The sequence below is a fragment of the Pseudochaenichthys georgianus genome, chromosome 16, assembly GCF_902827115.2.
Source record: "Pseudochaenichthys georgianus chromosome 16, fPseGeo1.2, whole genome shotgun sequence".
Lineage (NCBI taxonomy): Eukaryota > Metazoa > Chordata > Actinopteri > Perciformes > Channichthyidae > Pseudochaenichthys > Pseudochaenichthys georgianus.
In genome coordinates this window covers 21967407-21981460 of record NC_047518.2, presented here as the reverse complement: position 1 = coordinate 21981460, position 14054 = coordinate 21967407, and the positions used below count along the sequence as shown (strand labels likewise).

Genomic DNA, 14054 nt, shown 5'->3' with positions numbered 1-14054 from the left:
TAAAGCTTTAAGCTAGGGGATTTGCCTTTGGTAATGGCTACTAACATACTTACTTCAATGAACTGCTAATAGACACACTTTTTTGCTTCACCAAAATTGCTTGCAGGTCTGTTTTCCACATGACAGGAGTACTGGTGTACATTTACGAGCTTGTTTCTTGAGGTGTGAGACTATGTATTCAGTTTGGATCGCGGCTCAAAGGGAACTTTACAACTGTCACTCCATAAGCATTCTTCACTACTGTAAAACTATAGGTTACTTACGTAACCCCAGGCTCAGAGTAACATGAAGTGAGATGTCTCACTATGGGATATTGTAGCTCCCGTATTGCCAGACAAGCTTATCTCGAAGATCAACCATAACTTAAAAGGTGGAGTCCCGACTCAACAAGGTGCCCAGCACTGCTCGGGCCACGCTTTGAGCGGAGACGTCTAGCCTGTAAAAGCGGACAAAAGTGAGCGGCGAAGACCAGCTTGCCGCTGCACAGATGTCTTGGATGGAAACACCCTTGAACAAAGCCCAGGATGTAGCCAGGCCCCGAGTCAAGTGAGCCCGCAGACCTGAAGGTGCTTGCAGATTCTGACTCGTATAGGCCAAAGCAATTGCCTCCACGATCCAGTGGGAGAGCCGTTGCTTAGTAACAGGTTTACCCTTGTGAGGATTAGCCCAGGACACGAAGAGTTGGTCATTAAGACGAAGCTCTTTTGATCTGTCCATATATGTGTGTAAAGCCCGGACTGGACACAACAGATCCTGCTGCTGCTCCCCGGAGGAAACCAGCTGCGGAGGAAATGCCTCAATGTCAATTGGGGTACACGAACCAACCACCTTTGGTGTAAAGGCAGGGTTGGGCTTCAACAACACTCTCGTTTGCCCTGGGGGATGTACAGACAGTGCATGGATATCGCTTGGCGGATGCCAGGGCCAGTAACAGCACTGTCTTGAGTGACAGATGTTTCATGTCAGCTCCTTCCAGGGGTTCAAATGGGGTCATTTTGAGCCCATTTAGAACCACTGCCAGGTCCCATAAGGGCACCAGCGACCTGGAGACAGGGAGGAGCCTGCGAGTTCCCTTCATAAAACGGCAAACCAAAGGATGTTGGCTAGCCGTCTTACCCTCAAAGCCCACATGGCAGGCAGCAATAGCAGCCAGGTACACCTTGATCGTGGAGAAAGCTCTGTGTTTTTCGATCAAGTCCTGTAGAAATGATAAAATCACCCCGACAGGACATTGAAAAGAGATGTGTCCTTCTTGAAGGCACCACTCCTCAAACACCCTCCACTTACAGTCGTAAAGAGACCTGGTGGAGGAAGCTCTCGCACTCTGAATAGTGTTTATCACCTTCTGAGGGAGTCCCACTGTATTCAGATTGTACCACTCACGGGTCAGGCCCATAGTGCCCCGCGCTCTGGGCGTGGGTAAAGGATCGCCCCCCGCCTGAGACAATCTGTCCCTGCGTGGTGGGGGCTGCCATGGCTGCCCGCACAACAGCTGATATATCTCCGCCAGCCCGTACGTTGCGGGCTAGGGTGGAAACATCAGAGTAAGTGTGTGGCGTTGCTCCTTCACTCTGGCCAGAGTTGAGGGTAACAGAGCCATGGGTGGGAACACGTACAGAGGACCCGGAGGTCGATCGTGTACGAGTGTGTCCCCGCCTAACGGTGCGTTTAAATCGTGCATTAAAGAGAAACAGCTGTCATTGAGCATTTTCTCCTTTTGCGAACAGACTTAACGCGGCTCCGCCGTAACGCACCCACAGCGGACTCCCGATCCTTGGATGTGGAGTCCAGTCTGCATAGAGTGGTGCACCTCTGGACAGTAATTCTGTCCTGAGGTGCATAACTCCGGTACCTGTGTCGCTCTCAGAGAGAGGAGACGTCTGCCGCTCCAAGGGATCAGTTTGTGTGCCAGTGTGTGTGACTGGAGACAACGCAATCTCCCCTGGCGGTTCATACACGATATCGTGTTGTCTGTCCTCACGAGGACATGGTGTCCTCCAAGAGAAGGCAGGAAGCGTTTTAGGGTGGGGAACACCGCTAAAAGCTCCAGGTAGTTTACGTGTGCCCGCTGGAGGTCTCTGCTCTAGGGACCTCTCACCGGGCGACCTTCGTAAATACCCTATCAGCCTGTCTGACCTGCGTCCGTGGTGACCACCTTCCGTGAAAAGACAGCACCCGTAGGCGCGTCCCGCACTAGAAAAGTCGGGTGTAGTGCCACTACGCATTACATAATAACCAATACTCTCCGCACGCCGTGGCGCGCGGGGTTTAGTTTTATTATGGGTGCTTTACGAGGACATTTTCCCCCGTAATCTGACTCCGCTCGGTGGGCATTAAAGATAAAACCCTTCTTTCTAGGAGAGAGAGGGCCTCTCTCTCCAGAATATGGGTTGACTCTCTCTGGGTTTGTGAAAACAGATAAAGTATAACTGTTTTGAGAAGCCCAGGCAGATGTCGTGAGTATCTCCTGCTGTATGCTCCTTAGAGCCAGCTGAGATGTCACGCTTACAGCTCCAGCCGGCACTGCGCATGTGCGTGGCGGTGGCTTCACGGACCCGTCAATAATCCGCCTCTTGAGAGGTGCCGTAGCTGCTCTCAAAAGGGGAAGAATTGGCGGGCTGTCCTTTACAGCTCTAGCCGGCACTGTGCATGCGCGTGACGGTGGTGCCTTCACAGACCCGTTTATTATCCGCCTTTTGAGAGAGGCCGTAGCTGCTCTCAGAAGGGGATTTATAGTTAACGGACTGTTTATTGTTTTTCTTTTCATTCTTTTTGAGCTGCGCCATTGGCCGAAGCCTGGATGCGTCAGCGGAAAATGGTTTATTTAAACAACAAAGATGTGACACGTGTTTTATGCGGACTTGAGGATGACGTTGAGGCATCTCTCGAGGCAGCGGGGACACGTTTAGAGCCGGGGAAAGAACTTCCAGCTCTGTCACAGAGGGGAGAAGGAGGGGCTGTCAGGCCGCTCGCTTCTTCTTCCTCGACTGCTGGCCGAAATTCTGGGTTGGCTGAGCCTGAGCTGCAGCCGGAACCGGAGACTTTCTCGGCCAACTTGCCCTTGTCTCCAGCCTGGGCTGGGGACTCGGGGTGGGCTGCGACCTCTGCGTCTTCGGTGTTTTAAACTGCGCAGAGTTCGAGGCAGCTTGGGCAGAGGACTGCTGCTGCGAGAGCAGCGGCTGGACCTTTCGAGGGAGGCAGAAAATGTCCGTGACTGCTGCCATCTCGTCCAGAGTGGCTGCCCCCGGGTTACCCGACAGGTCCTCGCAGAGCTCCGCTTGGTAGGCGGTTAACAGCGAGGACACGTTCAGGGCCCTGGCGGACAACGCTGCCGCTTTGTGGGCCTTTTCAGTCATTGCTGACTGAAAACGGTCTGAATTTGCTGGCAGCGTGGGGTTCCTGCTTGGTGACGGGCCCATCTTTGGTAGAAGGTGAGCCGCTACCAGCCTGAGCCGATGACATGAAGATGTCGTCTTCCTGCTCATCCGAGTCAGACAGGAGGAACTCAGAGGTATCCTCTTCGTCCTCCATGTAGTCTAACTCTAGGACATCTTCCGCGGGTGAAACCATGGTGAGGTCCAGCCGGGAGCCCCAGCTTGGTAAAGCGTGGGGCCCCGTTCCCGCGTCTCTTGCCGCCACCGGGTCTCGGCCTGATATGGCGCGGGATTCCGGTTCTGCGGCTGCCGCTGTCGATGAGCCCCAGACCGACCCAGTGAGGGGCTCCATCTCTGCGGCGGACGCCCCCGTGTCTTGATTGCCAGCCGGCAAACCAGTGGACATGAGGGGGTCCTGTCCTGACAGGCTAGCTTGTTGTGCTAACCTTCGGCGGAGGCTCTTCATGGTGAAGCGGGCACAATGCCCGCACGAGCCGGGGTTGTCAATGGCCTCCTGGGCGTGTTCCAGCCCTTGGCAGGACGAACAGATCTGGTGTGAGTCTGTGCCTGACACTTTCAACCCGCAGAGCCGAGCCTCCGAGTTCCTGACTCCTCTGGTGTGAGGGGGAGAGGCGTCCATCTTATACACTGCGTGGCGTGAAGAGGACCCGCTCGTAACAGGTACGTCGAGAGAAAAAATAGTTCCCAACCTGTCTTTAATCCGTAGAAAAAGGACGGTGTGGGTCTTTTTTCTCAAAGAATATTACCTGGTGTGGTAATATCCTTTTAATCCTTTTTCTCCTTCGTGGAAGGGAAAAGAAAAAACGTCCTCGCTACCGTGGTGTCGGCAGTGAGGGAAAAAAAACAAGCTAGCAACGGGTGTGTTGCTAACTTGAAAATCAAAACCTTACCTTAATTCCAGAGGAAGAACGGCGAGGTTGATTATAATACTAACTGGTGTGTTAGTACTATACTCTTCTGCGAGGCAGAATAGGGTAGCCGGCTAACGCCCGTCGACCGAAATTAGCTTTTGGTTCAGTCTGTGGACTGTTAAGCTAGCCCGGCTACCATTAGAGATGTGCTCTGAAGCGAGAAGAGGTGTTTGAATGATGCATGCGTCGTGGCGCAGGCTACTTATAGGGGGTGATTTCCCCTGACGTTGACGTCAAGATCACCAGCCAATCGGGATTGGCGTAATGAGATTGATGCTTCTGTTTGCTCCGCGATGAGGCGCATCCCATAGTGAGACATCGAACGGAGTGTTATGAATGAGAACTGCATTTAATCGTAGTGCATCTACCAAACATAAAGCTCAAGTTACTACGTGTTATAAATGGCAGGGCTTTTTATCCTTAACTTATCTCAAGTTTGGTTGCTGAGCATGCTCACAGTACTTAACATTTACTCAGTCATGCAACATTACAACTACTGCCCGGTGGCTGGCACTGTGCAGCGTCAGGGATTCTGTTGGTAATGTTACTGTGGCTGCTAGCTTTGCCAGATGTGTATACTTAAGCAATAACTCACGACAGGCCGTGGTATATGCTCATTATATGGGGCGTGGTTCGGTCCGACGCGAAGCGTGGCAATATGAAAGAAAAATACACACTAATTTAAATAGTTTTTATTAGTAAATAATGATGTTCAAAATAAAATAGTCCCTCCGTTGCCTTCTGCACGAAACATAGTGCGAGGTGGTTGCTATGCAACAACACTAACAGCTAGCGAACATATTAGACAGAGAGCGTTGATCCATTATTTGGCTATTTATTTACATTCATTTGTATGTTGCCGTTTATTGTGCACCCACTGAAAAACTGTCCAGCATCAGTAGAATGGCTTACGTGGCTACTTGTATAGGTTGAGGTTGTTCTCGGCTGTTGCTTGGCGTGGTGAGAATATTGCTCCACTTTCTCCGGTCCCCGAGATTGGGCTTCCAGTAGCTCTGGAGAGAGCTGTGGCCACTAACGGTCATCATTTCTCAGCTTTGTTTCAAGACCCGCATCAGAAAGCTTTTGAATGGTGTTACTTTTCCAGTTGGTCTACCTGCTCTTCACGTAATTCTGCATGTCGTCATTTAGGTGCTTTTTGTTATGGAGATAGGCACTCCTCAATCCACTCCTCCATAGTAAGACCCCCCCCCGGAGGTCGAAGTTAATCTTAAATGTTTCCATCTTATGCTTTGTAAGTTTGTTTCGTAACGGAAGAAATGTAAATATATTTATAAAACTGACAAGTCAAATCAAGCAATCTGATTGGTCGATAGCGTTTTTGCGGACCTCTTTGATTACAGATTTGAAAACATCGTTGCTTGCTTTAAAAGTAGCACAATATGTTTTGCCGTTTGATGTCTATGTCTGGACCGCTGCGTAAAAAGGAGGGTTTCTGCCCTGTTACTTCTCCGCTGCTTTCTTGTTCCAGTTTGTTTTCAGCCCAACTCACTGTATACTGTTTTTCTCAGGCGCGGAGGGATACTGACTTGTTGTGAAAAGTAACTTACAATTCTATCCGTGGTATACGCTCAGTATATCACGGCTAAGAACCAATCAGATTGCTTGATTTTACTTATATTGCTTTATAATTGCTAACAACAAACACATCTTTTACCTTTTCTTGTTTTTCAAGCCCTATAGAAGATCTATAAAAAATCATTAATTGCCCCATAGATGCACACTTTTGCAAGGGCACCTAGCCACATGTAATGTCTAAGCGCTTTGAGCACCAGGAAAAGCGCTTTATAAATGTAATGTATTATTATTATTATTATTAGTGATGCTCACCTAACAAGATAACACGAATAATTGGCTATATAAAGAGGGAAATTCAGGGGACGAATGTTTACATTTTTAATCAAGAAAATGATTGTATACAGAAACCCATACAAAGGATAGAAAATATGTTTTATTTATGTTTTCACTCTTCACAGATTTCCACTCGTCTGATCTTTGCACCATTAATAAATAACCGCGGTTCCTATTTTTTTATAGTGTCATGTTGATGTCTTTGTGTCTTTATTGGCCTAATATTGATCTTTTCTCACTGAGATGATAACGTCGCATGATACAATTTCACCTTATATTAGTTTATCTTTTAGAAAGGGTTTAGATTCTGTGTGTGCGTGCGTGACATAGAACGAGGGGGCAGAAGAGGTTACACAGGCTAATGTATATACTTAGCTCCAGTTCAGAGGCTATAAGGCACCCATATAACCTCATGATCCTTATTTCACCAGGATAAACAAACTGTTTACATGTATCAATGCTGAACAAATAAAGTGTGAGAATAAACACAAGGCTGAATAGAAAGAGACAGTTACACAGAGGGAAGAGGAAATGAAGTGCATTTGAAAAGCAGATGCATTCACATATATTTTTAAGTCATCTGCAGGTTGAACATAGTCTTTAAATGCTCAGTGACCTCTTGTTGAGAACCGACAAAACAAAGCCCTGTGAAGGAGCTTGTCATTGTCAACCATCAAAGCCCCGTGTGTGATATATATTTTTAAAGGAAATGCTCTTTTGAAAGGTTTGCATAAACACTACGTAGATTTGTTATGAATTCATTTGATTTTTGATTTCCAACTGACATCCGGCATTAACCTAAACCGCCTTTTCAAGGACAGTTATACATATCTAATTACCTGTTCTATAGAAGGGATAAATGAGCATCATTACACCCCTTGTGTCCTCCTCCTCATCCTCCACCTCTGCCCCCTCTTTCCTATGTGCCCCCACCCCCCCGTTTTCCGACTGCTTACAATCAAACAAGGGAGCACAGCAAGACCTGCCACTTATGAGACATCAGACACAGGTCAACGGGTCAGTCTTTTAGCGCCCTACCTCTGATCCAACCATCCATCTGGCTATCCCGCACATCCCTCATCTGTTTTTTTTTTTCTATCATCATCCAACCGCCATCCATCGCCCTTTCCCTCCATCTATCCTTGCCTTTCCTCCAGCATGTTATAATGGGCCGTTAGGATAGAAGGATTTATGTCCGTTTGTATTTATGAAGGATAGAAAAGAACAAAGGAAAGAGAGATTGGGAAAAACAGGAAGGAAAGGAGGAGGGTAGTCAGTAACTAGATCATGTGGTATAGTGATGTGTCTTTCTGTGTGTATGCAGGGTTGCCCCTCACAGCAGTTGGCCTCTCTAAACTCTGTAATTGAGATGACAAAATAGGACAGCATTCTCCAGTTTTATTCAGCAACTCAAGTTAGCTATTTTATCTCTGGCTTCCCATTCATGGTCCCCTAGGCCCTGAAATTGAATTTGGCTTTGGGTTCACTACTAGAGTGATTCCATGCTGGTAGTGAGATTATTTATTATTCCCCCCCTCTCAATCAACTTCCTCCTGACTGCTTTTCTGTTTTGTTTCTTTTTGGCTTTGTTTTTGTTTTGTTTGTCTACCCTCCCTCCCAAATGTAAAGCGTCTTTGGGTTCAAGAAAAGCGCTATAGAAATAAAATATATTATTATTATTATTATTTCTTGAGTCATGCATGGCAGGCAGGGGTCCTGTGCAGTTTTAGAGGCATACAAAATGAATATACAAGTAATGACAAATTCCAAGTTCTTTCCAAGGGAAATGTAACACCCAAATGGCAATTGCTTATTCCTGAAAGTACTATGTTTCGCTATATACCGACAACTTTATTCTCCCTTGGCCTTAATCATTAGAAATAATTGTTGTATCAGAATGAAACCAATCCTTCCCAGGCCTGAGCTAAAGATACATTACTGTCGAGCCTTTTTCCAGTCAGTAAAGTTGCATATCTTCAAAATGTATTTTTCAGCGTGAGTATGCATTCCATTATGGTTAGGTTCCCATTGTAATAGCCTGCCAATTTGTGGCTACTTAGAATAAGTTGTGTGATTGGTACATTACTTGTTAGATTGCACAATTGTGTAGTTTTTCACAGCACATGGGTATGATTCTCATTTCTATCTTGTTCAGTGTTTTCACTTTTATTTGGATAGAGCATAATAAAGTTTCAAACAAAAGGCAACACATTTGTATTGCTATTAAAAAGGTAATGCAGTTAAAATACTCTGGGCTTACAATCAAGAAGAAAATGTTCCTCAAAAAAGTCCTTGTTTTAAGTGTTCATTAATGTGCATTGTCCCTGCTAAATAAACAATTACATGCAAATGAAATAATTTCTTAACTTCTCTCCCACATAATACATTTATTGAAAAATTCTTCTGATAAAATGTTATCAGCAGCAGCAAAAGAGCAGGCGGACATGTGAAGCCTAGATTTGAAGGGAAGTATTAATGAATAGATGAACTGATCGATCAGTCAACAGATGGAGCAACGGTTATAGAGCAAACAATAAAAGAGTTCTCATGAATTTTAAATCCGTGTTTAAAGGACCAGAGATGGAGACACAGATAGCTAGCTATAAGAGAGCCGGGCCGAACACGCGTTAAGTCCCAGCTGTATTCCATGAGGGAAGTTTTCTAATTTCCTTGCTTGTCTTGGGATATTACGACCAGTCACGCCTCACCGATTGGCTCTTTGTCCTCCTCTGGGGAAGATTGTCATTTTTATCTACCAATTGATAGCTACGCTTCCTGCCCTGAGCCCTCCCTCCCAGGAGACCCATGTAAAGCGGATGAAAACAGGAAGACAATTCCATCCCTCAACGCCTCCATCTCGCACACCCTCTAGCTGGTATTCTATTAGATGGTTGGAGAGGAGAGATTACTGCATCTCAACGGCTGGACATCACTAGCTATTAGCTATTTGACTCTGCTATCGGTTTTCATTTGCTATCTACTGAGTAATATGCTACTACATTTGGAGTTGTACAATATGCAGTTGACAAAAGATCTCAGTGAAATAGGCCTCTTTTATTTTATATCTCCTTGTTCCTGTCGGCCTGCATTAGTTCCTGATGTATGAAATATCTTGGTAGTATCAGTGGAGTTTCCTTCAGAAAGAAATATCATGTTCTTTCCTTACTTCCCACTTTGTGCTTTCATCTTCCCCCTTAACTGAATGAATGTTCACCTGATACCAGGGGTTTGCCTTTTATGCCATTTAATGCACCTCCAAGCCTTTTCATTTATGTCTCTATTTACTAGGGATGCCGATCCGATCGCAGATCCGATCGAGTGGGCGGGGCCTAAATGCAAGATTTAAACATCACTTTAAATCTTCCATTTAAAGTGATGTTTAAACTCAGTTAATGCTCATTCACTGGAGCTTCCACAAACAACAATCAACTTAATTATTACATTCAAATGATGTACATTATTCAAGTTTACATTCACTTTGGAGAATAACACGGGAGAAATGAGCGGAAGCGCTCTCTGTTCCACTCTCCCTCTCTCTCTCTCCCCTCTCTCCCCCTCTCTCTCTCTCCTGACAGCCTGTCAGTATCGTCTCATGCAGCTCACTGATCTAGTAATGAGTGACCCGACAGTGAAGAATAAATATATGTATAACTAGTTTAGCTTGTTCCAGAGGTAGATAAATAGCTAAGTGTGTTAGGTCTAACTCTTGTGTGTTTCGCTCCGCTCACCGGTCCGGCGGGCGGAGCTGCAGGATTTCTGCTTCACACACGTTGCATACCGCTATTTTACTGTCTTTTTCGGACACCTTAAAATAATGCCAGACCGGTGAAGCCATTTTGGCGAGCTTGTTTTGCCGCACACAGAGAGTGTCATGTATTTTACGTCATGCGATCGGCTCTCGCGATCGGCATGTTTAGAGAGCACCGATCGATCGGTAGAGAGTGAGTATCGGCCGATATCGATCGGTGACCGATCGATCGGAGCATCCCTACTATTTACCATTACTTTATGAAATTGTGTCTGCTCTGATATAGTATTCTGCTCTATTTTGATTGGATGAGACAAGTCTAACAAAGGCTTTTTTTGGCTAGTTGAAGTGATGCGACCATCCATACAGTCCTTTTTACCGTTATCTCAATTTTCCTTAATTGTTTACTCACAAACACTGTGAATAATCAGCTCCAGCTGTTGGTCTTTTCAAGCAAAGATAATCCGTTTTTTCAATTTAAACAGGAAAACTAAATTATATTTAACTTGAAGTAATTGTAATATGCATATGCTTACATCTGGGCACCACTTCACACATAGGCCCTGCTGTCACATGTACAACACGTAAACTTGAGAGAAAAGGTAACAACGGAAGTAAACTATTCTCAATAGGAATATGCATTAAAGGGATGTTTGTCATTTTCAGGTCACTCAGTTCGTCTGCTGGGTCAGAAGAAAGATGGAGGCCGGAGGCTCGGTGGCGCAAGACTGGACCTGCCCAAGATCAGGAAGAACCCTCTCATCGAGATCATCTCCATTAACACAGGGTAGGATACAGACACACACACGGAGAACACCACCCATAAAATATTCCGCTTTAAGTGTGAATTCAATTTCACTGCTTCCCTGCCATTCCGCTTTATGGTGTCTGTGCTCTCTCTCTCTTTGCACAGCCACTTAAACAGAGCCCCTCTGTGCTTCTAATTTTTATCAATTTCACATGGCTTCTCTGGGATACGATTGTGTAGTACGGTGTTTTTATGTGCATGTGCTCATAGTGCAGTTTGTTATGCAAATGTATATGTAATGGAAACCCAACAGGTTTCAAGTGTTTTGTCTCTGCTTTCCTTTCACTTATATCATGACAGAAGGAAAGAAAACACACAGCTACCGGTACATGAATACACCTCTTTCCTTCGTCCCCTTTTTCTATCAAAGCTGTGATGTTATGTATTATTTTGTTACAATTCTTTGGTGTTTTGCCTGTTAGGCCCTGTCAGTTTATTTAAAAACATTTCTGTCGTGTCTACAATGTTTATAGTTTACCATAAAAAGTGATGAAGGAAAGAAATAAGATTTTATCGTCTAGATAGATAAATAAATGTACATATTCTCGTTAAATACTATAGATAAATAGGTAGAAAGACTTTACCAGGTTAATATGTGTGGATGCTCCAGCACACACACCATAACCCACATGTAGGCTCACATTTTTATGGGCTATTTTCATGTTGTTTACAGATCTGTGTGTCTCTACTAACCCACGTGCTGTATTCTCAGAGCGCTAGTTAAAAAGGTTACGACGGCTAATTCCACTGTGGCCGGCCCCTCCATTGATGATAATCCATCAATCATCCCCCTGTGCTTCTTCAATGTTGGTACACTCATGGTATGACTCACTAAGAAAAGTAAATAACTTGTAGACACGCTAGTGGAGACTACAGCTATAGCTTTCTTGGTTTAAATAAATAATGTTTTGTTCCCAAGCTTTTAAACAAGCTGTCAAGTAAACAAGTTTTAGTTTTCTAAACACCATCTCTTAAGTTCAAGACATGGTAACAATAAATGTTATTCATTCAAATTGTTTGTTATATCGGGAACATTATGAATTAAAAACAAACATTCAAGTCCACCATAAGCAGAGATCTACTCCCCAAATTATACTTTTGTCTAACTTTCATTCATAAGAACATTGTGTGAAGATTTTCTTCTAAACTCATGATACTCCCAGCCTCAAAACCACCGTGTGGTTTCCGAAAGAGCCTACTGCCCCAGATGTTTGTGGCAGAGATGTTCACAAGTCTTTTTTTGCAAGTCCAAGTCAAGTCTCAAGTCTTTGTGAGGTGAGACTTGATCAAGTCTCAAGTCTTTGGTCACGAGTCCAAGTCAAGTCTCAAGTCTCTAAAAAATAAAAGTCTCATGTCTCTTCTGGTTGTAATAAGCCTTCTATTGTCTGCTGCTATCCAGTCTGTTAAGAATACTGCACACTATATCTAAGAAATTCAAAGCATTTACTGTGTTATTATCACTCCTATATCTATTAGCATACAGTATCAGTACTGATTAGTTGTTTGTTATATGATCACTTTAAACAGGCTATTGCAATGCAATATGAGGAAAACATCACACTTTAGCTAAATGCAAACAACTTATAAGCAAAACACTTCAGAATCAGAAATCAGTATCACAAATACTTTATTAATCCCCCGCAGGGAAACTGTTAAAAGTACTTAAAAGCGGGTAATGATTAACGTTACCGACCTTTTTTATGTCATGTCAAGAGTTGGATGTCAACGCCACTCAACTCAAACAAGTGTGACAAGCAATTCACTAATCTTTTCAAATATTCAGTTACAAAGCTAGTAGCAAGCTAAGTTAACATTACATAGCTGATGCTGAGCTAAACATGTTTGCTAACCGTCCATATGCGTTAATGTGACTGACCTCTCCGGGTGACTTTTCAAGTGCCTGATGAAATTCGACATTTTTGCGCCAGCATCCTTGATTTTGATATTGCAGACTTTGCAGTGTGCGCTCCTTTTGTTGGTGCCGCCGGCGTTTTGTTCTTAGTGTTTGTAGTTGAACCTAATTACAAGCGGTACAGCCGCAGGTGTGCCGCCGGTCGCCATTGTGTTACTACGAGGTAGTAACAGAGGCGCGCGTTCGTGTGTGTTGGAGGAGGCGGGCTCTATAAGGAAGTAGCAGCCTCTAGCAGATTATCTCCGGTTGTGTATTTTCAAATTCTAGCGATCTCGAGCCGGTTTCTCTCAAATGTACCTACCCCACCTTTAATACGCCAAAAATAGAAAACACAATGATTGTTCACGAGTCCCAACACACGAGTCCAAGTCGAGTCTGAAGTATTTTGGTCACGAGTCCAAGTCAAGTCTGAAGTCTCTGTGTGTGCGACTTAAGTGCGACTCGAGTCCGAGTCGCAGACTCGAGTCCCCATCTCTGGTTTGTGGTCTGTACATCTCATCTCTTCTTAGATTACACTAAAACTTAAACTCCTTGAACAACTGTTATCCAACTGTATCAGCCGTCATTTGTCAGATGAACTTGCACTTTTGAGCGGCAGCAAATGTGGCGTGTTTAAAATGAAACTTGGAAGCTTTGTGAACCAACAAAAAACATTTTAGTACTACTGTACCTAGTATAGGATGACCCTGCCAAATGGTATTCACTGCCCACTCTACATTTTGAATACAATTTCCTCCAGTGCCACATAGTTTATTGTTGTATTTATAAATAGCTACATCAGATGCCGGCACACTGTTTTTTGGCCCTGATACAACCTCAGTGTGTCATTTTGATAATTGTTGTTGATTAAGAATCAGATATCCCTCATTCGTCCCACATCAGGGACATTTACAGTGTCACGACAGGAACATGACAGTAAAGATTAAAAGCAAAACATAATAAATAGAAATATCAAACATGTGTGTAATATAATCTAATAAGTAAACTATGGAATGTTTTTTTAAACCTCATCTCACTGTCTGGATTAACCTCAAATCACGTTTACATTTAAACATCACATTTCTTTGCTTTATGTGCTTGTGTACTGGCCATTTCTATGTGTGCTTTTGTGCGCCTTCCAGTCTGGATGTGACCGGTTTCTATGTGTGTGTGCAGATGTCAGTCCCTTGCCAGTCTCTTTACAGGGGGTCTGTATCCGATCCAAATGAACTCACTGGTGTTTTTCGAAAGGGTCAGGCTGGCTGCAAATAAATCCCTTTGCTGTTACTCTTTTAACTGGAACTCTAAGTGCGCGGGGATTACACAAACATGTTGACCGGGTGAACGGGATGTTGACACATCTCTAACACTGGTATTACTAAAAGTCCAAGCTCAATGTGTGCTTTGAATATGTCCGTCAGTCATTGGTGCC

General features: G+C 44.4%; 1 protein-coding gene across 1 annotated transcript in view; it reads left to right on the top strand.

The window, feature by feature from the left end:
• cdkal1 (CDK5 regulatory subunit associated protein 1-like 1) overlaps positions 1–14054 on the top strand; it is a 314194-nt gene that overhangs the window by 119809 nt on the left and 180331 nt on the right. The window contains exon 7 of the mRNA XM_034102687.2: positions 10590–10710. Within this exon, the coding sequence (XP_033958578.1) occupies positions 10590–10710 (121 nt within the window). The remainder of the gene's footprint in view (positions 1–10589; positions 10711–14054) is intronic.